This window comes from Amblyraja radiata, chromosome 2 (genome assembly GCF_010909765.2).
Source record: "Amblyraja radiata isolate CabotCenter1 chromosome 2, sAmbRad1.1.pri, whole genome shotgun sequence".
In the NCBI taxonomy this organism is placed as follows: domain Eukaryota; kingdom Metazoa; phylum Chordata; class Chondrichthyes; order Rajiformes; family Rajidae; genus Amblyraja; species Amblyraja radiata.
Genome location: NC_045957.1, coordinates 119399296 through 119426281, shown reverse-complemented (window position 1 = coordinate 119426281; position 26986 = coordinate 119399296). Strand labels below are relative to the sequence as shown.

The 26986-nt window shown below is 45.0% G+C and overlaps 1 protein-coding gene across 1 annotated transcript in view; it reads right to left on the bottom strand.

Moving 5' to 3' along the window:
- The window catches only part of ranbp9 (RAN binding protein 9), a 92493-nt gene that overhangs the window by 42025 nt on the left and 23482 nt on the right, over positions 1–26986 (bottom strand). Inside the window, exons 2-4 of the mRNA XM_033014403.1 lie at positions 24597–24708; positions 12479–12531; positions 4669–4836 (exon numbers count right to left, since the gene is read on the bottom strand). Coding sequence (XP_032870294.1) covers positions 4669–4836; positions 12479–12531; positions 24597–24708 — 333 coding nt within the window. The remainder of the gene's footprint in view (positions 1–4668; positions 4837–12478; positions 12532–24596; positions 24709–26986) is intronic.

The following is a 26986-nucleotide window of genomic DNA, read 5'->3' as shown; positions in this document are numbered from 1 at the left end:
ACTGTTTAGTGACAGCGCCAGAGAGCAGGGTTCGATCCCAACCTCGGGTGCTGTTTGTATGGAGTTGATGATGCTGATAATACATTGTTGCCACCTGTACATAGTTAGACAATAGACAATAGGTGCAGGGGTAGGCCAATTCGAGCCAGCACCGCCATTTAATGTGATCATGGCTGATCAACCACAATCAGTACCCCATTCCTGCCTTCTCCCCATATCCCCTGACTCCGCTATCGTTAAGAGCCCTATCTAGCTCTCTCTTGAAAGTATCCAGAGAACCGGCCTCCACCGCCCTCGAAGGCAGAGAATTCCACAGATTCACAACTCTGTGTGAAAAAGTGTTTTCTCGTCTCCGTTCTAAATGGCTTACCCCTTATTCTTAAACTGTGGCCTCTGGTTCTGGACTCCCCCAAACTCGGGGACATGTTTCCTGCCTCTAGCATGTCCAAACCCTTAATAATCTTATATGTTTCAATAAGATTTCCTCTCATCCTTCTAAATTCCAGAGTATACAAGCCCAACCACTCCAGTCTCTCAGCATATGACAGTCCCGCCATCCTGGGAATTAACCTTGTGAACCTACGCTGAGTCGCAACACTTACATGACAACAAAGTCACAAAAAGTACTCATCCTTTCTTCATGACTCCCCACCAGGTCTCCCCTTAGTTCTCAGTGCCCCCCCCCCCCCGCCTCCCCAAGCTGGGTCCCCCTTGTTTCACACGTCCTCTCTGTGACGGCATGGGTTTTCACCGGGTGCTCCGGTTTCCTCCCACATCCCAAAGATGTGCGGATTTGTCAGTTAATTGGCCTCTTAATTGTCCCTAGTGCGTGGGAAAGAACTAGCATGAGGGTGAACGTTGGCGGGCACGGACACGTTGGGCCGAAGGGCCTGTTTCCATGCTGTATCTTTCAATCCAAAGAGGAAAGTTTAAAGGATATTTGTGAAGCAAATTCTTCATAAAGGGAATGATACATGCCTGGAAGGCACCACCCTGGAAGTGCACAGGGATTTTGTTATTACACAAGCTACAAACCTACACGTCATTGAGATATGGAAGGAAACCAAGCACCCGGAGGAAACACACGGGGTCAAAAAGAGAACGTGCAAACTCCACACAGACTGCACCCATGGTCAGGATTGAACCCGGGCCTCTAGCACTTTGAGGCAACAGCTCCACCAGCTGCGTCACTTTGCTGCCCTTGGTTACAAAGGAAGAACTCCACATATTATCCACAGCAATGCTCATCAGATCTTGCATTTCCTGCAACCATATCAGGCTGGGTCTCTATTCTGTGGAGCGTAGGAGGATGAGGGGAGAGGTATATAAAACCATGATAGGAATAGATCGGGTAGATGCTTTTACCCAGAGTAGGGGAATCAAAGCCAGAGGACATAGGTTCAAGATGAAGGGGAGAGGATTTAATATGAATCCGAGGGGCAACGTTTCCACACAGATCGTTGGTGGGTGTATGGAACAAGCTGCCAGAGGAGGAAGTTGAGGCTGGGACTATCCCATTGTTTAAGAAACAGTTAGATAGGTACACGGATAGGACAGGTTTAGAGGGATATGGACCAAGCGCAGGCAAGTGGGACTAGTGTAGATGGGGCATTGTTGGCCGGTGTGGGCGAGTTGGGCCGAAGGGCCTGTTTCCACACTGTGTCACTCTATGACTCTACTTTTCTTTGTAGAGTCAGGAAGAAAGTAATTCTACATTAATCTGTCCAAAAAATATGGAAGTTTCAACACTGTTTAAGATGCAAGGCAAAGGAAAGGTCTCCTCTGAAACCAGCAACTCTACCACTGCGCCCTTGGGCAGCACAGAGGCACAGCAGTAGAGTTGCTGCCTTGCAGAAACAGAGACCTGGGTTCGATCCTGACTGTGGATGCTGTCCGTACGGAGTTTGTATGTTCTTCCCATGACCTGCGTGGGTTTTCTCCAGGTTCTCAGGCTTCCTCCCACGCTCCAAAGACCTACAGGTATGTAGGTTAATTGGCTTCGGGAAAATAGTCCCTGGCGTGTCAGGTAGTGCGAATGCACGGGGTGATCGTTGGTCAATGCAGGCTCAGTGGGCCGCAGGGCCTATTTCCACACTGTATCTCTAAAGTCTAATGTAAAGTCTAAAGCCTGCTTCTACTGTACAAAACTGCACTTAGACCTATTTGCAGATTTCAGCAATCTGCAACAAAACACCTTTCGCAACTTCCAAGCAAGATGACCAAACGTAATTTGAAAGTGAATCAATGAGATATTGGCACAGATTCCCAGCAGCATGAGCTTTGAGGAACATCTTGAAATGGGAGGTGTAGAGAAGATTAGGAAGGAGTCTCAGCAGTTGAAAGCAGCCTCCAATAATGGAGCAATTACATTCTGAAATACTGAGTGGCTGGGCTTCCTGGATCTAAAGGCTTAGAATAGGAAGCAATTACAGAGATGTGAAGAGGTCAAAACCGTGGAGGGACTATTAACAATGATGAGGATTTTATGAGGCTTGCTCAATACAAGTCAGTGCACATTGGGAGGATGGATGAATGAGGCTCATTAAGGGTCACAACATAATCATAAGCTTCCCAAAATATTAAAAATATTAGGGGGGGGGCGAGGAGGGGAGAAATGAGTCGAGTCACACTGCGTGGAAACAATTCCATCGGCACAATTTGCCCACACCGACCAACATGTCTCATCAACACTACACCTTCCTACGTTTGGCCCATATCCCACTAAACATGTATCTAAATATCCATGTATCTAAATATTTTCTCGAACGTTTCGATATCACCTGCCTCCACTACCTCCTCCAGCAGCTCATTCTATATACGCGCCACCTTTTGTGTTAAAAAAAACCATTCGGGTTCCTATTTAATCTACCCCCATGTTAAACCTATGTCCTCTGGTTTTAATTCCGCCACGAAATCTTGTGTGTTTACCCGATCTATTCCTCTCATGATTTTGTACACCTCTATGAGATCACCCCTCATCCTCCTGCATACCAAGGATTAGTGTCATGGCCTGCTCAACCTCCCACTAGGTCAGGCCCCCAAATCCTAGCAACAGTCTGATTCATGATTAAATCCTCATAATAGGATACACACAAAGTGCAGGAGTAACTCAGAGGATCAGGCAGCATCTCTATCTGAAAAAGGGTTCCCATCCGAAACCTGGTTGGTTTGGACAAGTTAGGCTGAGGGGTAGTGACGGACTGGGTCTAAAAATATTGGTTGCCAGGAGACAAAGGGGGCCCACTTCAACAGGGGCCTACTTGAAATAGGGGGCCCACTTCATCAGGGGCCCACTTGCCATCGGGCAAGTTGACACCCTGGCAAGTCTGCCACTGCTGAGGGGCCCAATTCCTTGCTGTATGGCTCCATGAGCCATCAAGGGTCAATCATGTTTTGAACATACTGATATAACCTCAGGTAACTTTCAAGATCAGGGATAGAATCCGTGACAAGAAAATGAAGATTGTACCAAAACAGGCACAACAGGCAAAAAAATGCAAACTTTGAGTCCGACACAGTTGGATGTTTTTAGAGAGAAATATAGGGCAGTAGTAAAAACAAAGGAGTAGCAAAACAACTCCACTCAATTTTTCTATAATTTTACCACGTTTCACAGCCTTGCGTCCAAAGTAATGCCTCAAAGTGCAAAGCAAAATTCTTAACTCCACAATTAAAAATTTTTTTTTTTAAATTGTCGCAAAAAATGGTATTGAGTCATCGAGTGGAAATAGGCCCTTTGACCCAACTTGCCCACACCAGCCAACATGTCCCAGCTACACTAGTCCCACCTGCCTGTGTTTGGTCCATATCCCTCTAAACCTATCCTATCCATGTACCTGTTTCTTAAACTTTGGGATAGTCCCAGGCTCAATTACCTCACCTAGCAGCTTGTTCCATACACCCAGCACCCTTTGTGTGAAAAAGTTACCCCTCAGATTCCTATTCAATCTTTACCCTTTCACCTTAAACCTATATCCTCAGGCCCTCGATTCCCCTACTCTGGGCAAGAGACTCGGTGCATCTACCCGATCTATTCCTCTCATAATTCTATACACCTCTAAGATCTCCCCTCACCCTCCTGCGCTCCAGGGAATAAAGTCCCAGCCTACTCAACCTCTCCCTATAGATCAGACCCTGTAGTCCTGGCAACATCCTCGTAAATCTCAAATCTTCAAATGTTCAAGATAAATTCCTAAACAATATTTAAAATGTCAAAACTGAATTTAAAAAAAGGTTCTACTTCAATGAACTATTATAGAGATGAGTGTAGAAGGATGAGGGGGCGACCTCATTGAAACTTACCAAATAGTGAAAGGCCTGGATATAGTGGATGTGGAGAGGATGTTTCCACTAGTGGAAAAGTCAAGGACCAGAGGCCACAGCCTCAGAAAAAAGGACGTACCTTTAGAAAGGAGATGAGGAATTTCTTTAGTCTGAGAGTGGTGAATCTGTGGAATTCATTGCCACAGTAGGCTGTGGAGGCGGAGATTGATGGAGATTCTTGATTGGCACGGGTGTCAGGCGTTATGGGGACAAGGCAGGAGAATGGGGGTTATGAGGGAAACACAGATCAGCCATGATTGAATGACGGAGTATACTTGATGGGCCAAATGGCCTAATTCTGCTCCTATCACATGAACTTTTGAGTCCGTTCCTATAGATTCTTACCTAAACTGTGCCCGTTCTTTGTGTAGAAGCAGGTATTATTGATCATGTTTACGCAGCATCCGATTACATCCCCAGTTGTAAACGTTGGTCCGTAGGGCTGTCCTGTCCCAGAGGAACAGAATGAATGGCCATCGTCCCCATGATATCCATACGAATGTTTATCCCAGCCTGAAATAGAAAAGTCCACATTAATTAAACACAATATTTATTTCTCCATTTTAAAATACAGGGCAGCACAATGTATCACAGGGCGGCACAGTGGTGCAGCAGGTAGTCCTGCTCCCTCACTGCGCCACCGACCCAGGTTCATAAGTTCAAAAGGTGTAGGAGCAGAATTAGGCCGTTCGATCCAAAGTCTACTCCGCCATTCAATCATGGCTGATCTATCTTTCCTTCTCAACCCCATTCTCCTGCCTTCTCCCCATAACCCCCCGACACCCGTACTAATCAAAAATCTGAAAATCTCCACCTTAAAAATATCCATTGACTTGGTCTCCACAGTGTTCTGTGGCAATGAATTCCACAGATTCACCAAGTTCGTTCAGGTGCTGTCTGTGTGGAGTTTGCAGGTTCTCCCTGTCACCACATGGGTTTCCTCCGGGTGCTCCAGTTTCTTACCACATCCCAAAGACGTGCAGGTTTGTAGCTTAATCGAGCCTCTGGACATGACTGTGTAGTGAGTGGATGAGAAAGTGGGACAACATGCAACTAGTGTGATCAATGGTCAGCATGGACCCAGTGGGCTGAAGGGCCTGCATCTGGGCTGCATCACTAAACTAAATATTGGTGTGCTGTGCACAAATATTCATTAACTATTCCAGACCACTAGTTTTATAATAGATTTCAAATCACTGAAATTGTAGATCCGCTGTAGGACTCACTAAATATGCCACTTTCATTGATAAAACATCTCCTTCCGTTGTGGACAACACAACGGTATGAATATTGAATTATCCAACTGTAAGCTAAATATCCCCCCCTCCCCCCCAATAACAGAGCGCATCCATTTCTCTCACTATCCAGCTCCTTTCCCACTCCACAACCTCCGTCCCCATCTACCCATATCCCTCTCTCTGGCTTTACATTTCATAATGGTTGCCACAGCCAGTTGTGGAAGTGTGGAAGATGCCATCTACCGCTGCGCCTCTGTGCCACCCTCTTCTCCGCCATTCAATTATGGCTGATCTATCTTTCCCTCTCAACCCCACCCTCCCGCCTTCTACCCATTACCCAAGACCTGTACTAATCAAAACTCTGCCAATCCCCGCCGTAAAAATATCCATTGTCTTGGCCTCCACAGCTGTCTGCGGCAATGGATTCCACAGGAGGAACACACTGAAGTACATCCTTTTATTCTGATGCTATGGCCTCTGGTCCTAGACTCTCCCACCAGTGGAAACATCCTCTCCACATGCAATGGCTTCACATGGCTTCACTTTTCCACATCAGGATAAGATTTACTCCACAGTTCTAGAATATTAAAAATGCTGGAAACACAATGTGCTTTTAAAAGGAATTATCCGGCAAATAAAGCCTTTGCTCAAAATGTCAGCATTTGCAGTTTCTCGCCTCTCCTAATCCTTCATGGTTGTTAAAATACAGTTTGTGTAACTGCAGAATCAACATAGTAAATTTGAACCTAATCAACTCAAATTTTTTCTATGAATTGGGTTCAGTATCATTCCTTGATTAACAATACCACCTGTAAAATTAAAACTCAAGTAGATTCTCATCTTCCTCAGTCAATTTGAGAGAAAGGTTAATAACTGAAATGGAAAGCAAAGTAATTTCCTCGTTTAGTTTAGAGATACAGCATGGAATCAGGCCCTTCAGTCAATAGACAATAGGTGCAGGAGTAGGTCATTCGGCCCTTCGAGCCAGCACCGCCATTCAATGTGATCATGGCTGATCATCCACAATCAGTACCCCGTTCCTGCCTTCTCCCCATATCCCCTGACTCCGCTATTTTTAAGGGCCCTATCTAGCTCTCTCTTGAAAGTATCCAGAGAACCGGCCTCCACCGCCCTCTGAGGCAGAGAATTCCACAGACTCACAACTCCGTGTGAAGAAGTGTTTCCTCATCTCCGATCTAAATGGCTTACCCTTTATTCTAAACTGTGGCCCCTGGTTCTGGACTACCCCCAACATCGGGAACATATTTTCTGCCTCTAGCATGTCCAAACCCTTAATAATCTTATATGTTTCAATAAGTTCCCCTCTAATCCTTCTAAACTCCAGAGAATGCAAGCCCAGCCGCTCCATTCTCTCAGCATACGACAGTCCCGCCATCCTGGGAATTAACCTGGTAAACCTCAATAGCAAGAATGTCCTTCCTCAAATTAGGGGATCAAAACTGCACACCATACACTAGGTGTGGTTTTCACTAGGGCCATATACAACTGCAGAAAGACCTCTTTGCTTCTATATGAGGCTGCAAGGTGACTTGGATAGGTTGGGTGAGTGGGCAAATGCATGGCAGATGCAGTATAATGTGGATAAATGTGAGGTTATCCACTTTGGTGGCAAAAACAGGAAAGCAGACTATTATCTGAATGGTGGCCGATTAGGAAAAGGGGAGATGCAACGAGACCTGGGTGACATGGTACACCAGTCATTGAAAGTAGGAATGCAGGTGCAGCAGGCAGTGAAGAAAGCAAATGGTATGTTAGCATTCATAGCAAAAGGATTTGAGTATAAGAGCAGGGAGGTTCTACTGCAGTTGTACAGGGTCTTGGTGAGACCACACCTGGAGTATTGTGTACAGTTTTGGTCTCCTAATCTGAGGAAAGACATTCTTGCCATAGAGGGAGTACAGAGAAGGTTCACCAGACTGATTCCTAGGATGGCAGGACTTTCATATGAAGAAAGACTGGATAGACTCGGCTTGTACACGCTAGAATTCAGAAGATTTAGGGGGGATCTTATAGAAACTTACAAAATTCTTAAGGGGTTGTACAGGCTAGATGCAGGAAGATTATTCCCGATGTTGGGGAAGTCCAGAACTAGGGGGGTCACAGTTTAAGGATAAGAGGGAAGTCTTTTAGGACAGAGATGAGAAAATCATTTTTTACACAGAGAGTGGTGAATTTGTGGAATTCTCTGCCACAGAGGTAGTTGAGGCCAGTTCATTGGCTATATTTAAGAGGGAGTTAGATGTGGCCCTTGTGGCTAAAGGGATCAGGGGGTATGGAGAGAAGGCAGGGATGGGATACGGAGTTGGATGATCAGCCATGATCATATCGAATGGCAGTGCAGGCTCGAAGGGCCGAATGGCCTACTCCTGCACCTATTTTCTATGTTTCTATACTCAACTCCTCTTGTTATGAAGGCCAACAAGAGTCCACGCAAACCGTTGATTACACTAGTTCAGTGTTAGCCAACTCTCTACACATTAGGGGCAATGTTTTACAGTGGCTGATTAGCCTACAAACCCGTACATCTTCGAAGTGTGGGTGGAAAATGGAACACCGGGCGGAAACTCTCATTGTCACAGGGAGAACGTGCAAAGTCCACAAAGACAGCACCCGAGATCAGGTTTGAACCCGGGTCTCTAGCAATGTGTGGCAGCAGCTCTGCCAACTGTGCCCTTAAATATTAATAAGCAACAAACAAGCTAAAATTACTTTGGTCTGGCAGCATCTGCAGAAGGATAAATTGTTATATTTAGCATTCAAAATTTATTCATCAAAATGGGAAAGTTATTAATTGGTTACCAGGTGGAAAATGAGGGAGAGCATAAAAAGCGGGAGTTTAAATTTGACAGAAGAGATGAAGTGACAAGTAGAAATGGACGTGCAAGGCAAAAGATAAATTGCTGTCTTTAGACTTTACTTTAGAGATGCAGCGTGGATACAGGCACTTTGGCCCATCAGGTCCGCACTGACCAGCTATCACCCTGCACACTAGCACTGCCCTACACACTGGAGACAATTTACAGAAGCCAATTAACTTGAAACCCGAACGTCAGCCCATCAAATCTACCCCGCCATTCAATCATGGCTGATCTATCTTTCCTTCTCAACCCCATTCTCCTGCCTTCTTCCCATAACTCCTGACATCCGTACTACTCAAGAATCTGTCAATCGCTGCCTTAAAGATATCCAATGACTTGAATTCCACAGATTCGCCACCCTCTGACTAAAGAAATTCCTCCTCATCTCCTTTCTAAAGGTACGTCCTTTAATTCTGAGGCTGTGCCCTCCGGTCCTAGTCTCTCTACTTTTGGAAACATCCTCTCCACATCTAAAGTGGACAAAATTGCTGGAGAAACTCAGCGGGTGTGGCAGAATCTATGGAGCGAAGGAAATAGGCAACCTTGCCCATTTCCTTCGTTCCATAGATGCTGCCGCACCTGCTGAGTTTCTCCAGCAATTTTGGCTACCATCGATTTTCCAGCATCTGCAGTTCCTTCTTGAACACTCTCCACATCCATTCTATCTAGACCTTTCACATTCAGTAAGTTTCAATGAGGTCCTCTGCCCCTCATCCTGCTAAAACCAGCGAGTACAGGCCCAGTGCCGTCAAACGCTCATATGTTAACCTAATCAATCTACCCATGTACATATATATTTTACTGTTCCATTATTCTATGTTTGCTCTTCTGGGTGAGATGCTAACTGCATTCCGTTGTCTCTGTACTGTGCATTGCACAATGACAATAAAGATTGAATCTGAATCTGAATCTAAACATCTCTCCAAATGCGGTCTGACCAGTGCCTTATAAAGCCTCAGCATTACATCCCTCTTGTTCTTCAAGTTATGTTCCACTGCACTACAATCATGCCTGTTCCTTCACCCCTACCTCAATCGTAATCCCAGTTAGTCAGCGTCACACAGTACGGAAACAGGCCCTTCGACCCAACTTACCCACACCAACCAGCACCGACCCATCTGCACGAGTCTTACTTGCCTTTGATTGGCCCATATCCCTTTAAACCTGTCATATCCATGTACCTGTCTAATTCCTTCTTGAGCATTGTGATAATCCTGCCTCCTCTACCACCTCCGGCAGCTCGCTCCATACATCCACCACCCTTTGTGGGAAAAGGTTACCGATCGGATTTCTAGAACATCTCCCCCCCCCCACCTTAAACCGATGCCCTCTGATTCTGGATTCCGCTACTCTGGGCATGAGACTGTGCGTCTACCCAATCTGCTCCTCTCATGATTTTATACACCTCGGAGATCACCCTCATCCTCCTGCGCACCAGGGAATAGAATCCCAGCCTGCTCAACCTCTCCCAATAGCTCGTACCCTCGAGTCTTGGCAACATCTTCGTAAATCTTCTCTGCACCCTTTCCACCTTGACAACATCTTTCCTATAACATGGTGTCCAGAAGAATGAACACAATACTCCAAATATGGCCTCACCTAGGTCTTATATAACTGAAGCATGCCCACCGAACTTCTATACTCATTAGACAATAGACAATAGGTGCAGGAGTAGGCCATTTGGCCCTTCGAGCCAGCACCGCCATTCAATGTGATCATGGCTGATCATCCCCAATCAGTACCCCGTTCCTGCCTTCTCCCCATATCCCCTGACTCCGCTATTTTTAAGACCCCTATCTAACTCTCACTTGAAAGTATCCAGAGAACCTGCCTCCAGCGCCCTCTGAGGCAGAGAATTCCACAAACTCACCACTCTGTGAGAAAAAGTGTTTCCTCGTCTCCGTTCTAAATGGTTCACTCCTTATTCTTAAACTGTGGCCCCTGGTTCTGGACTCCCCCAACATCGGGAACATGCTTCCTCTGCCTCTAGCATGTCCAAGCCCTTAAGAATCTTATATGTTTCAATGAGATGCCCTCTCATCCTTCTAAACTCAATTACTCTGACTGATGAAGGCCAATGTGCCAAACGCCTATTTGACCACCCCATCTACCCGTGACGCCACCTTCAAGGAACTATGTACCTGCACTTCAAGATCCTTCTCTACAACACTTCCTAGAGCCCTACCATTCATTGTGCAGGTTCTGCTCATGTTAGACTTTCCAAAATGCAACACCTCACATTTCTCTGTAATCGGCCACTCTGCAAAGGAAAGTAGAATGGATACGAAAGGCCCATCAAGCCTTTTTTAAAGCACACATTTCAATTGAATATTACCTCACCCTCATCTGCCTTGAAAACAATTTAATCTACAACCTAGACAATATTACTCGGCTAAATTGCAGATCTTCATAAATTATAGCTGTGCCCTCTGGCGTAATCACATCCTTCCTGTAACGTGGTGACTACAACTGTGCTCAGCTCCCTAGTAGCAGCTTAGCTTTTAAAATCCTTTCCTGCTTTTATATTCTACACCTTCTTGGACACCTTCCTGGACCGGCAATGGTGGCACAGCGGTAGAGTTTCTGCCTCACAGCGCCAGATGCTCGGGTTTGATCCAGGCCACGGTTGCTTGTCTGTACGGAGTTCGTACATTCCCCCCGTGACCTGCGTGGGTTTTCTTCGGGTGCTCCGGGTTCCTCGCACACTCCAAAGACGTAACAAGTTTGTAGGTTCATTGGCCGGTAAAATTGTAAATTGTCCCCAGTGTGTGTAGGATAGAACTAGTGTACAGGGATCGGCGGTCGGCACAGAGTTAGTGAACAGAAGTGAGGAGTTGTGTTAAATCCTGCTACGGAAAAATGTGAGACAGCCAATGTCACTAATTCTATTAAATGACTAACCACAGAGAACTGATTTTAGCAAAGAATGGAAAACAAACAACTTCATAATTGGAGGTGATCAACTTTAAGCAATTTTGCTGATAACCAACCTCAAACAAAGGGTGAAAAACAACCCCATATTTGAAGAGGACCGATGACATCATGCTAATGGATGACTGATGTAAAGGAATATGTGGAAGAAATGTAATTGGATAAGAAGGGGGAAGGAAAGCTTTGTTTAAAAAGGTATATAAGGTAATGCCTGAAGAAGAGGAGTAGCGACTCTTTCCCGGGTTACCAGGTCTACGGCCGGGTGAACTGATGTAAACTCTGCTCAATAAAAACGTACGTTTTTGGTAACCCAGTGTTCTGGTCGATTATTGTCGCAACAACTGATGAAAAAGGCTTAAATCCTCATTAGGACCCGTTTCCACATTGTATCTCTAAACTAAACCAAACCAAATCTAAACTACCTAACCCACAACCGTCAATAATTCACAGGGTGCTGGTGCAACTCAGTGGGTCAGGCAGCATCACATGGTCACAGTTTAGTTTATTGTCACGTGTACCGAGGTACAGTGAAAAGCTTTTGTTGCGTGCTAACCAGTCAACGGAAAGACAATACATGACTACAATCAAGCCATTTACAGTGTACAGATAAGTGACAAGGGAATAACGATATGTGCAAGGTAAAGCCAGTAAAGTCTGATCAAAGATAGTCTGAGTTAGATTGTGGTTCAGGACTGCTCTCTAGTCGTGGTAGGATAATTCAGTTGCCTTCTTCTTCTTGCGTATGGCGTGCACAGCCTAAAGTTGTAGGACAACTTGTCCTACTTGATCTTATTTGATTGTGCATGCTGGGTTGATTGCATTCGTCGAAACAGGGCGGACCGCGGGAGGGTTGCAATCTCCCACCCCAATTCAGTTGCCTGATCAAGTGGGAGAACGTACAACAGACAGCACCTGTAGTCAGTATTGAACGCGGGTGTTCCTGCACAGCAAGGCAGGAACTCTGCCGCTGTGCCACCGTGCAGATTTTACTCTTTGATTTTGACTAGTTTTAACTCCCCACCCTATTTTTGCTCCTCATCATTATGTACACTTCCATCAGGTCTCCCCGCAACCTCCCCCGTTCCAGAGAAAAAGTGAAGCACCTACCTGGTAGTCTGTTCATGTTTACACCTTGAGCCGAGAGTCCGATGCCCATGTACCTGCAAGAAGATCATATGGTTATAAGTCATAAGGTCATAAGTGATAGGAGTAGAATTAGGCCATTCGGCCCATCGAGTCTTCTCCGCCATTCAATCATGGCTGATCTATCTCTCCCTCCGAACCCCATTCTCCTGCCTTCTCCCCATAACCTCTGACACATGTGGGATTCGTTGCCATAGATGGCTGCGGAGGCCAAGTCATTGGGTATTTTTAGGGCGGAGATCAAGATTCTTCATTAGTGCGGGTGTCGGGGGTTATGGCGAGAAGGCAGGAGAATGGGGTTGATCCATCTCTCCCTCTCAACCCCAGTCTCCTGCCTTCTCCCCATAACCTCTGACACCTGTACAAATCAAGAATCTATCTCTGCCTTAACAATATCTACCGACTTGGCCTCCACAGCCATCTGTGGCAAAGAATTCCACAGATTCACCACCCGCTGACTAAAGAAATTTCTCATCATCTCCTTCCTAAAAGAACGTCCTTTAATTCTGAGATAATTCTTGAGGTTTTTTTTCTCCCCATTCACCAAAGGACAGTTTTACACATGAGCAATTGCAGGCATAAAGACAGTCATAAAGTCATACAGTATGGAAACAGTTTAGTTTAGTTTCCTGTCCCATGTTCCGAGGTACAGCGAAAAGCCTGTATGGATGCTATCGAGTCAAAGACTGTAATGATTACAATCAAGCTGTCTACAGTGTACAGATAAAGGGTACAATATTTAATGCAAGATGAAAACCGATACAGTCCAATTAAGAATAGTTCAAAGGTCTACAATGAGGTAGATGGGAGGTCAGGACTGCACTCCATCTGGTGAGGATGGTTCAGTTGCCTGATAACAGCTGGGAAAAAACTGTCCCTAAACCTGTGGTGAGTGCCTAGAACAGACGACCGTCGGTGGTGGAGGATGTAGATACAATAATAGAGAGATTTTTAGATGGGCATAAGAATAGGCAGGGAATGAAGGATATGGATTGTGTGCAGGCAGATGAGAGTTGGTCTTGGCATTATGTTCAACAGAGACATTGTGGGCCAAAGGGCCTGTTCCTGTTCAGTTTTATCTTAGTCATACAGCGTTTAACCAGGCCCATTGGCCCACTATAACATGTGGTGAGTGCCCACACCAACCAACATGTCCTATCTACACTAGCCCCACCTGCCTGTGTTTGGCCTATCCCTCCAAACCTATCCTCTTCCATGCACCTATCCAAATATTTCTTAAACTTTGTGATAGTACCTCCCTCAACTATCTTTTCTGGCAGCTCGTTCCATTTATCAACAACCCTTTGTGTAAAATGTTACTCCTCCGGTATAAAACCTATCAAATCTTTCCCCCATCACCTTAACCCTATGTCCTCTGGCCACGATTCCCCTACTCTGGGCAAGGGACTGTACGTTTACCTGATCGATTCCTCTCACAATTTTGTACACTTCTATAAGATCACCCCTCATCCTCCTGCGCTCAAAGGAATGGAGTCCTAGCCTGCTCAACCGCTCCCTATAGCTCAGACCCTCGACTCCTGGCAACATACTCTTGAATCTTCTCTGTACCCTTTCCAGCTTGAAAACATCTTTCCTATAACATGGTGCCCAAAACATCTTCAGTCTGAAGAAGGGTCTTTACTCGAAACGTCAACCATTCCTTCTCTCCAGAGATGTTGCCTGTCCGCTGAGTTACTCCAGCTATTTGCGTCTATCTTCGGTTTAAACCAGCATCTGTAGTTCCTTCCTACACATGGTGCCCAAAATTATCTTCTAAAGGAATCTTAACCAGATTGAAATGGAAACAGTAAAAACACCAAATGGACTGGAGGATCATTTCGGGTAAGTACAAATAAACTGGTCATAAGGCAATAAGTGACAGGAGCAGAATTAACCTATTCAGCCCATCAAGTCCACTCTGCCATTCAATCATGGCTGATCTATCTCTCCCTCCTAACCCCATTCTCCTGCCCTCTCCCCATAATCCTTGACATCCGTACTAATCAAGAATCTATCTCTCTCTGCCTTAAAAATATCCATTGACTTGGGCTCTACAGCCTTCTGTGGCAAAGAATTCCCCAGATTCACCACCTGAGGAGGACTAAAGACATTCCTCCTCATCTCCTTCCCAAAGGAACGTCCTTTAGTTCTGAGTCTATGTCCTATCTCCTGTCCTAGACCCTCCCACTAATGCAAACATCCTCTCCACATCCTCTCTATCCAAACCTTTCATTGTCCGGTAAGTTTCAATGAGATCCCCCCCCCTTATCCTTCTAAATGGAAGGGGAATGTGTTCATGAAATGGGACTGGAATGTTTTCATTATTATACAATGGCAGGGAAAACCCAAGGGCATTCAAAGCTTAGTGGATGCCTGAAGATATGGAGATTGAAATGAAAAAGAATAAAAGGCTTATGATTAAGGACTATAGTTAAGACAGAATGCAAAGAGTGAACACCAAGATAGACAAAAAATGCTGGAGTAACTCAGCGGGTCAGGCAGCATCTCTGGAGAAAAGGGATAGGTGACGTCTCAGGTCGGAACCCTTCTTAAGAAAACCAAGATTAGAGGCAAGCAGAGCGAGCACAATCAAAATGATTAACATATGAACAAAGAAATAAAGTGCAACATAAACAGTAGGAATGTTTGTCTAGAGGGTGGAACGATTTGGGAATTAAACTTGAAAACTGTGGAGAAAGAACTTGCGTAAAATGTTAAACATGGATTCTGCACCAATCTTTGCTTGAGAATGCTGCAAAAGTCACTATAACGAGGTGACAGAGAGTCTGAATGGAATTAAAACAGAAATGAATGTTCCTAAACCAGTTCTGAAAGTTGAGAAGAATGTGGAAGTGGCAGAGGGTTTGGCAATAATCTAATTTTTCCTAGAAAATTGGAGTGGTGTCAAAGGTCTGATAGAGCAAAAGTTAAACCACGCTTCAACTTACACCGGTGAGAAAACTGCAAGAGATCAACATCCAGGGTCAAACAATGCTAAATGGAAAGTGATTGGATTAAACAGTTAACCATTTGACAGGGCTGGGCCTGTACTCGCTGGAGTTTAGAAAGATGAGGGGGGACCTCATTGAAACTTACCAAATAGTGAAAGGCTTGGATAGAGTGGATGTGGAGAGGATGTTTTCACTAGTGGGAGAGTCTAGGACTAGAGGTCATAGCTTCAGAATTAAAGGACGTTCCTTTAGGAAGGAGAAAAGGAGGAATTTATTTAGTCAGAGGATGGTGAATCTGTAGAATTCTTTGCAACAGTAGGTTATGGAGGCCAAGTCAATTGATATATTTTAAGCCAGAGATAGTGAGATAGAGATCAGCTATGATTGAAAGGCAGAGCAGATTTGCTGGGCCGAATGCTGCTCCTATCACTTATGACCTCATGACCTAACATGACCTATTGGCAGAAGAAGGGTCCCGACCCAAAACGTCACCTATCCATGTTTAGTTTAGAGATACAATGCAGAAACAGGCCCTTCGGCCTACCAAGTCTGCGTCAACCAGCGATCGACGCACACTAATGCTATCCGCATAATAAATGTGAGGTTATCCACTTTGGTGGCAAAAACAGGAAAGCAGACTATTATCTAAATGGTGGCCGATTAGGAAAAGGGGAGATGCAACGAGACCTGGGTGTCATGGTACACCAGTCATTGAAAGTAGGCATGCAGGTGCAGCAGTCAGTGAAGAAAGCGAATGGTATGTTAGCATTCATAGCAAAAGGATTTGAGTATAGGAGTAGGGAGGTTCTACTGCAGTTGTACAGGGTCTTGGTGAGACCACACCTGGAGTATTGCGTACAGTTTTGGTCTCCAAATCTGAGGAAGGACATTATTGCCATCGAGGGAGTGCAGAGAAGGTTCACCAGACTGATTCCTGAGATGTCAGGACTTTCATATGACGAAAGACTGGATAGACTCGGCTTGTACTCGCTAGAATTTAGGAGATTGAGGGGGGATCTTATAGAAACTTACAACATTCTTAAGGGGTTGGACAGGCTAGATGCAGGAAGATTGTTCCCGATGGTACACAAAAATGCTGGAGAAACTCAGCGGGTGCAGCAGCATCTATGGAGCGAAGGAAATAGGCTTCTTCAGACTGATGGGGGGTGGGGGGGAGAAGGAAGTAAAAAAGGGAGGAGGAGGAGCCCGAGGGGAGGAGACAGCTCGAGGGTTAAGGAAGGGGAGGAGACAGCAAGGGCTAGCAAAACTGGGAGAATTCAACGTTCATGCCATCCGGACGCAAGCAACCCAGGCGGAATATGAGGTGCTGTTCCTCCAATTTCCGGTGTTGCTCACTCTGGCAATGGAGGAGACCCAGGACAGAGAGGTCGGATTGGGAATGGGAGGGGGAGTTGAAGTGCTGAGCCACCGGGAGTTCAGGTAGGTTATTGCGGACTGAGCGGAGGTGTTCGGCGAAACGATCGCCCAACCTCCGCTTAGTCTCCCCGATGTAAATCAGCTGACATCTACAGCAGCGGATGCAGTAGATGAGGTTGGAGGAGATACAGGTGAACCTTTGTAGCACCTGGAACAATGGGTTGCTTGCGTCCGGATGGCATGAACGTTGTGGGTTGCTTGCGTCCGGATGGCATGAACGTTGAATTCTCCCAGTTTTGCTACCCCTTGCTGTCTCCTCCCCTTCATTAACCCTCGAGCTGTCTCCTCCCATCCCCCCGCCCTCGGGCTCCTCCTCCTCCCCTTTTTCCTTCCTTCTCCCCCCCACCCCCCATCAGTCTGAAGAAGGGTTTCGGCCCGAAACGTCGCCTATTTCCTTCCCTCCATAGATGCTGCTGCACCCGCTGAGTTTCTCCAGCATTTTTGCGTACCTTCGATCTTCCAGCATCTGCAGTTCCTTCTTGAACAGATTGTTCCCGATGTTGGGGAAGTCCAGAACAAGGGGTCACAGCTTAAGGATAGAGGGGAAATCCTTTAAGACCGAGATGAAAAAAACATTTTTCACACAGAGAGTGGTGAATCTCTGGAACTCTCTGCCACAGAAGGTAGTTGAGGCCAGTTCATTGGCTATATTTAAGAGGGAGTTAGATGTGGCCTTTGTGGCTAAAGGGATCAGGGGGTATGGAGAGAAGGCAGGTACGGGATACTGAGTTGAATGATCAGCCATGATCATATTGAATGGCGGTGCAGGCTCGAAGGGCCGAATGGCCTACTCCTGCACCTATTTTCTATGTATCTATGTATCCTACAGACACTGGGGAAAATTGACCATTTTACCAAAGTCAATTAACCTGTACGTCTTTGGAATGAGAATGGAAAATGGAACACCCGGAGAAAACCCATGCAGGTCACGGGGAAAACGTACAATCTCCATACGAACAGCATCTGTGATCAGGATCAAACCCGTGTCTCTGGCGCTGCAAGGCAGCAAATCTACCGCATCGCCACTGTGTTCACTAATACCACAATTAGTCTGAAGGACTATTCCATGGAGTGCAGGAAGATGACGGGTGATCCTATTGAGGTGTATAAAATAATGAGAGGAATAGGGCAGGAAAACGCAGTCTGTTGCCCGGAGTAGGGGAATCGAGTCAGAGGACATGTTTACAGTGAGGGAGAAAGATTTAATGGGAAGCTGAGGGGTTTTTGGGTTTTTTTTGTTTTTTTTACACACACAAATAACCATATATAACCATATAACCATATAACAATTACAGCATGGAAACAGGCCAACTCGGCCCTTCTAGTCCGTGCCGAACACTTATTCTCCCCTAGTCCCATCTTCCTGCACTCAGACCATAATCCTCCATTCCTTCCCCGTCCATATACCTATCCAATTTATTTTTAAATGATAAAATCGAACCTGCCTCCATCACTTCCACTGGAAGTTCATTCCACACAGCTACCACTCTCTGAGTAAAGAAGTTCCCCCTCATGTTACCCTTAAACTTCTGTCCCTTAATTCTCAAGTCATGTCCTCTTGTTTGAATCTTCCCTACTCTCAATGAGAAAAGCTTATCCACGTCAACTCTGTCTATCCCTCTCATCATTTTAAAGACCTCTATCAAGTCCCACTTAACCTTCTGCGCTCCAAAGAATAAAGACCTAACTTGTTCAACCTTTCTCTGTAACTTAGTTGCTGAAACCCAGGCAACATTCTAGTAAATCTCCTCTGTACTCTCTCTATTTTGTTGACATCCTTCCTATAATTAGGCCACCAAAATTGTACACCATACTCCAGAATTGGCCTCACCAATGCCTTGTACAATTTTAACATTACATCCCAACTTCTATACTCAATGCTCTGATTTATAAAGGCCAGCACACCAAAAGCTTTCTTTACCACCCTATCTACATGAGATTCCACCTTCAGGGAACTGTGCACAGTTATTCCTAGATCCCTCTGTTCAACTGCATTCCTCAACTCACTACCATTTACCATGTACGTCCTATTTTGATTTGTCCTGCCAAGATGTAGCACCTCACACTTATCAGCATTAAACTCCATCTGCCATCTTTCAGCCCACTCTTCCAAATGGCTTAAATCTCTCAGTAGACTTTGAAAATCTACTTCATTATCCACAACACCACCTATCTTAGTATCATCTGCATACTTACTAATCCAATTTACCACACCATCATCCAGATCATTGATGTACATGACAAACAACAGTGGACCCAACACAGATCCCTGTGGCACCCCACTAGTCACCGGCCTCCAACCTGACAAACAGCCATTCACCATTACTCTCTGGCATCTCCCATTCAGCCACTGTTGAATCCATCTTGCTACTCCACCATTAATACCCAACAATTGAACCTTCTTAACCAACCTTCCATGAGGAACCTTGTCAGCCTTACTGAAGTCCATATAGACACCATCCACTGTTTTACCCTCATCAATTTCCCGAGTAACCTCTTCAAAAAATTCAAGAAGATTAGTCAAACATGACCTTCCAGGCACAAATCCATGTTGACTGTTCCTAATCAGACCCCGTTTATCCAGATGCTTATATATATTATCTCTAAGTATCCTTTCCATTAATTTGCCCACCACTGACGTCAATCTAACAGGTCTATAATTGCTAGGTTTACTCTTAGAACCCTTTTTAAACAATGGAACAACATGCGCAGTACGCCAATCCTCCGGCACTATTCCCGTTTCTAATGACAATTGAAATATTTCTGTCATAGCCCCTGCTATTTCTACACTAACTTCCCTCAATGTCCTAGGGAATATCCTGTCAGGACATGGAGACTTATCCACTTTTATATTTTTCAAAAGTGTCAGTACTTCTTCTTTGAATCTCATAGTTTCCATAGCTACTCTAATTGTTTCCCTTACCTCACATAATTCAATATCCTTCTCCTTGGTGAATACCGAAGAATATAAATTGTTCAATATCTCCCCCATCTCTTTTGGCTCTGCAGATAGCTGTCCACTCTGACTCTTTAATGGACCAATTTTATTCCTCGTTATCATTTTGTTATTAATATAGCTGTAGAAACCCTTTGGACTTACTTTCACCTTACTTGCCAAAGCAACCTCATATCTTCTTTTAGCTTTTCTAATTTATTTCTTAAGATTCTTTTTAGATTCTTTACACTCCTCAAGCACCTCATTTACTCCATGCTGCCTATAATTATTGTAGATCTCTCTCTTTTTCCGAACCAAGTGTCCAATTTCCCTTGAAAACCATGGCTCTTTCCAATTTTTACTATTTCCTTTCAACCGAACAGGGACATAAAGATTCTGTACTCTTAAAATTTCATCTTTAAATGTCCTCCATTTCTCCTCCACATCCTTCCCATCAAACAAAATGTCCCAATTCACTCCTTTTAAATCCTTTCGCATCTCCTCAAAGTTAGCCTTTCTCCAATCAAAAATCTCAACCCTAGGTCCAGTTCTGACCCTCTCCATAATTATATTGAAACTAATGGTATTGTGATCACTGGACCCAAAGTGTTCCCCAACACATACCTCTGCCACCTGACCTGTCTCATTACCTAACAGGAGGTCCAGCACTGCCATTCTCTAGTAGGTACCTCTATGTGTGGTTGGTGTATGGAACAAACTGTCAAAGGAGGTAGTTGAGGCAGGTTTAAGAAACATTTAGGCAGGTACATGGATAAGGAAGGTTTAGAGGGATATGGGCCAAAAGCAGGTCGGACTAGTGTAGATGGGGTATTTTGGTCGGCGTGGGCAAGTTGGGCCGAAGGGTCGTTTTCACAATGTATGACTCGGAGTCTATTTATGACTATGATCCCAACCCGAAACTTCACCTATCCATGTTCCTGACCCGCTGACCTACTCCAGCACTTCCTGCCTTTTGGCAGAAAATGGCTGAGTTAGAAAAGGACATTTATGCAACCTTTCATGGTACGGGATAACTTACACAAGGGAAGCATAGCGATTATCATTTAAAACTGACCCCACAACACACCCTGTGCGCTCAATTGAGAACCTGCAGTTACTGTAAATAGCGTCAGGAATTAGCAAATTTGGCACTGGAAAGAAGATTAGCAAAAGGTCTACGAGTTTGCACTTGTTTCACGAGGAAGGTCTGGGGAAGAAGCAATAGGGAAAGATGATAAAATGAGTAGGCTACACAGTACTGGAGTAACTCAACGGGCCAGGCGGGGGGAACCACATTGAACCTCATTGAAACTTACCGAATAGTGAAAGGCTTGGATAGAGTGGATGTGGAGAGGATGTTTCCACTAGTGAGAGTCTAGGAGCAGAGGTCATAGCCTCAGAATTAAAGGATGTTCCTTTAGGAAGGAGATGAGGAATTTCTTTAGTCAGGGGATGGTGAATCTGTGGAATTCATTGCCACAGAAGGCTTTGGAGGCCAATGAATAGTTTTAAGGCAGAGGTAGATTCTTAATATATAGTTTTTTAGTTGACTCCTAATAGTTTTTCGATTGATTCTTGATTAACCATATAACCATATAACAATTACAGCACGGAAACAGGCCATCTCGACCCTTCTAGTCCGTGCCGAACACATAATCTCCCCTAGTCCCATATACCTGCGCTCAGACCATAACCCTCCATTCCTTTCCCATCCATATTTTTTTTTTTTTTAGTGCAGGTGTCAGGGGTTATGTGGAGCAGGCAGGAGAATGGGGTTAGGAGAGAGAGACAGATCAGTCATGATTGATTGGTGGAGGTAGACTTGATGGGCAGAATGGCCCAATTCTGCTCCTATCACCTATGGCAGCATCTCTGAAGAACATGGATCCATGTTTCCCAGAGGCACTGCCTGACCTGCTGAGTTATTTCAGCACTTGGTGTTCTATGCCAGATCCAGGAAACTGCAGTTCCTGGTGTATGAAGATAACTGGTGTATTTAGGATAACTAAAAAGGCAATACGGGGAGAAAAGATGAGGTACGAAGGTAAGCTAGCCAAGAATATAAAGGAGGATAGTAAATGCTTCTTTAGGTATGTGAAGAGGAAAAAATTAGTTAAGACCAAAGTTGGACCCTTGAAGAACGAAAAACGTGAATTTATTATGGGGAACAAGAAAATGGCAGATGAGTTGAACAGGTACTTTGGATCCGTCTGCACTAAGGAGGACACAATCTTCCCAGAGGCCAGAGGATCTGGGGTAACGGAGGAACTGAAGGAAATTCACATTAGGCAGGTAATGGTGTTGGGTAGACTGATGGGACTGAATTCTAATAAATCCCCAGGGCCTGATGGTCTGCATCCCAGGGTACTTATGGAAGTGGCTCAAGAAATCATGGATGCATCGGTGAACATTTTCCAATGTTCTATAGATTTAGGATCAGTTCCTGTGGACAGGAGGGTAGCTAATGTTATCCTACTGTTTAAAGAAAGGCAGCAGAGAGAAAACAGGGAATTATAGACCAGTTAGCCTGACATCGGTGGTGGAGAAGATGCTGGAATCAATCATAAAAGATGAAATAGCCGCACATTTGGATAGCAGTAACAGGATCGGTCCGAGTCAGCATGGATTTACGAAGGGGAAATCATGCTTGACTAATCTTCTGGAATTTTTTGAGGATGTAACTAGGAAAATGGACAAGGGAGAGCCAGTGGATGTAGTGTACCTGGACTTTCAGAAAGCATTTGATAAGATCCTACATAGGAGATTAGTGGGCAAAATTAGGGCACATGGTATTGGGGGTAGAGTGCTGACATGGATAGAAAATTGGTTGGCAGACACGAAACAGAGAGTAGGGATTAATAGGTCCCTTTCAGAATGGCAGGCAGTGACTAGTGGGGTACCGCAAGGCTCGGTGCTGGGGCCGCAGCTATTTACAATATACATCAATGATTTAGATGAAGGGATTCAAAGTAACATTAGCAAATTTGCAGATGACACAAAGCTGGGTGGCAGTGTGAACTGTGAGGAGGATGCTATGAGAATGCAGGGTGACTTGGACAGGTTGGGTGAGTGGGCAGATACATGGCGGATGCAGTTGAATGTGGATAAATGTGAGGTTATCCACTTTGGTAGCAAAAACAGGAAGGCAGGTTATTATCTAAATGGTGTCAAGTTGGGAAAAGGGGAGGTACAGCGGGATCTGGGGGTCCTCGAAAGTCTTGAAAGTAAGCATGCAGGTACAGCAGGCAGTGAAGAAAGCAAATGGCATGTTGGCCTTCATAACAAGGAGTTGAGTATAGGAGCAAAGAGGTCCTTCTGCAGTTTTACAGAGCCCTAATGAGACCACATTTGAGGAAGGACATTCTTGCTATTGAGGGAGTGTAGCGTAGGTTCACAAGGTTAATTCCCGGGATGGCGGGACTGTCATATGCTGAGAGAATGAAGCGGCTGGGCTTGTACACTCTGGAATTTAGAAGGATGAGAGGGAATCTTATTGAAACATAAAAAGATTATTAAGGGTTTGGACACACTAGAAGCAGGAAACATGTTGGGGGAGACCAGAATCAGGGGCCACAGTTTAAGAATAAGGGGCAAGCCATTTAGAAGGAGATGAGAAACCACTTTTTCTGCCTCAGAGAGCGGTGGAGGCCGGTTCTCTGGATACTTTCAAGAGACAGATAGGGCTCTTAAAGATAGCGGAGTCAAGGGATATGGGGAGAAGGCAGGAACGGGGTACTGATTGTGGTTGATCAGCCATGATCCAATTGAATGGCAGTGCTGGCTCGAAGGGCCGAATGGCCTACTCCTGCACCTATTGTCTATTGTTTAAAATGCAATTATGAAATTATCAATGCTTTTGGCACAGGGAATGACAACCCCATTCTCCAGCCTTCTCCCCAAAACCCCTGACACCTTTGTGTCACCATCTTTGTGTATGACTGGCTGGCACATCTGCCTGAGTAACAAGAGATGGTTTTCCAAGCCCGCCCTTAGCCCTACAGTAACCAATATTATCCTGTCAAATGATAACTCATTGACATACTTTCATGCATCAAGTGTATTCACTTGTCTACCTTTAACAAACTAAACATTTACCCATTAAAGTCAGAATCATGGAGTGATACAGCATGGAAATAGGCCCTTCGGTCCAACCTGTCCACACTGGACAACACGTCCCAGCTAAACTAGTGCCACCTGCCTGTGTTTGGCCCAAAACCCTCCAAGCCTGTCTTATCCATGAACTCTTTCTTAAATGTTGCAATAGTCTCTGCTTCAACTACCTCCTCTGACAGCTCGTTCCATACATCCACAACCCTGTGTGTGTAAAAGACACAAAGTGCTGGAATAACTCAGCAGGTCAGGCAGCATCTCTGGAGAACATGGATAGGTGACGTTACGGGTCAAAACGGAAGTCATGATGCAACTTTGTCGCACTTTTTTCTGGCCGCATTGCGAGCATTGCGTGCAATTCTGGTCACCTCATTCCAGGAATGATGGGGAGGCCTTGGAGAGGGTGTGGAAGAGGTATACCACAATGTCCGAAGAAGGTTCCCGACACCTATCCATGTTCTCTAGGGATACTGCCCGACCTGCTGAGTTACTCCGGCACTTTGTGTCTTTTCTTTTGTAAACCAGCATCTGCAGGTCCTTGCTTCTACACTTTAAACATTTACCCAACTAGGTCACCACATTCACAAGATGAACACAAAACGAATGATTGCAATGAGATAAACAAAGGTTGAAGTTAGTTCATTCTCACCCATCTCTTCCTTTACTGACTATCTTTGCCTCGAAGTAATAAATACCACAGGCAGCAGGGATGGGAAAAGTTGCCCGGACTGAAGCGGCATCTTTTGGCGTTTTGCCATGACCTGCAGGTACAAAAGGAAAAGGAAAAATCTGAGCCGATAACATGTTATTAAAATACTAATAGATGTAACAAAGGGTCTAGCAGCTGTTCACAGCAAGTTAGCAGATGGAAATCCTGATGGAACGCGCTTCAAGGGGATATTACCTGATGGGTAATTGTCTCTTATTTTAAGCTTCATTTCCTTTTCCCAAATTACTCCAAAGTGAAATCAGAATCAAAAAAGCACTTAAAGAAAGAAAATATCTAATGTATTCAATGCGAAATACCAAGGGTAGACAATAGATAATAGACAATTAGAATTTCAACAGAAATCTATTTAAATAGTAAATAGATGCCTTAGTTTTAGAGGTACAGCGTGGAAACAGGCCCTTTGGCCCAGAGAATGGAGCGGCTGGGCTTGTACACTCTGGAGTTTAGAAGGATGAGCGGGAATCTTATTGAAACACATAAGATTGTTAAGGGTTTGGACCCGCTAGAGGCAGGAAACATGTTCCCCATGTTGGGGGAGTCCAGAACCAGGGGTCATAGTTTAAGAATAAGGGGCAAGCCATTTAGAACGGAGACGAGGAAACACTTTTTCTCAGAGAATTGTGAGTGGAATTCTCTGCCTCAGAAGGCGGTGGAGGCCGGTTCTCTGGATACTTTCAAGAGAGAGCTAGATAGGGCTCTTAAAGATAGCGGAGTCAGGGGATATGGGGAGAAGCCAGGAACAGGGTACTGATTGGGGATGATCAGCCATGATCACATTGAATGGCGGTGCTGGCTCGAAGGGCCGAATGTCTATTGTATATTGAGTCAGCGCCGACCAACGATCATCGATTCACACTAATTCTGTGTTGTACCAGCTTCGCATTCTATGCACTGGGGGTCATTTACCGAAGCCAATTGACCTACAAACGTGCACGTCTCTGGGAAGTAGGAGAAAACCGAAGTACCCGGAGAAAACCCACGCGCTCACAGGGGGAACATTCAAACTCCGTGTAGACAGCACTCGCAGTCCGGATCAAACCCGCAACTCTGGCGCTACAAGGCAAAATCTCTACCGCTACACCACTGTGCCACTCCATGTTCTGGAGCATATACTCAATAAAGTAGTTTGGGGGCAATAATGGAAGTCTACAGTCTTCCTTCAACTGCTTCTACCTACAAACAGAGATTTGTAATTCAAATTACACTTCTCAAGACAGTGATCAAAGGTCAACAAAAGATGAGGCAATAGGATGTCGTACAAAGTGCAAATTGATTTTCACTCAAACAAAACGTTCAAACTATAGAAGACACTATCACGCATTGCAGGCAAAAATAAAGCTATTATTTCAGATGAATACACAGATATTTTCCCCGTGAAGCTGCTTTAACTCCTGTTGTGGAGTTATGGTGTTTACAGACCACACAATTCAAAGCAGGACCAGCTCCATCTAAGGAAAGGTACCAAAAATGAATTAAATACAGAATGAAGCTAAGCATACTCAAATAAAAAAAATCTTCAGCTCAAATTACCATCTATTGCACGGAAGTAGAGTGCATTCAATAATTTGAGAATTAAGTTTTATGTTTGTATACTTGAACTATGTAGAGTCATAGTGTGGAAATGGGCCCTTCAGCCCAACTTGTCCCCGCCGAACAACTCAGCGATCTGGGCATCGACCCCTCCCTCTTCAACTGGATACTGGACTTTCTAACCAACAGACCCCAGTCTGTTAGGTTAGACAAGCACACCTCTTCAACCCTCACCCTGAACACCGGCGTTCCACAGGGCTGTGTACTGAGCCCCTTCCTCTACTCCCTCTTCACCTACGACTGCACACCTGTACATGGCACTAACACCATCATCAAGTATGCAGATGATACAACGGTGATTGGCCTCATCAGCAACAACGATGAGTCGGCCTATAGGGAGGAGGTCCAGCTCCTAGCAGCATGGTGCGCTGACAACAACCTGACCCTTAACTCCAAGAAGACCAAGGAGCTCATTGTGGACTACAGAAGGTCTAGGGGCGGCACACACACCCCCATCCACATTAACGGGGCGGAGGTGGAACGTGTCTCCAGCTTCAGGTTTCTGGGGGTCAACATCTCCGATGACCTCTCTTGGACCCACAATACCTAACACTGGTCAAGAAGGCTCACCAGCGTCTCTTCTTCCTGTGGAGACTAAAGAAGATTCTGGTGAACTTCTACCGCTGCACCATCGAGAGCATCCTTACCAACTGTATCACAGTATGGTATGGCAACTGCTCTGTCTCCGATCGGAAAGCACTGCAGAGGGTGGTGAAATA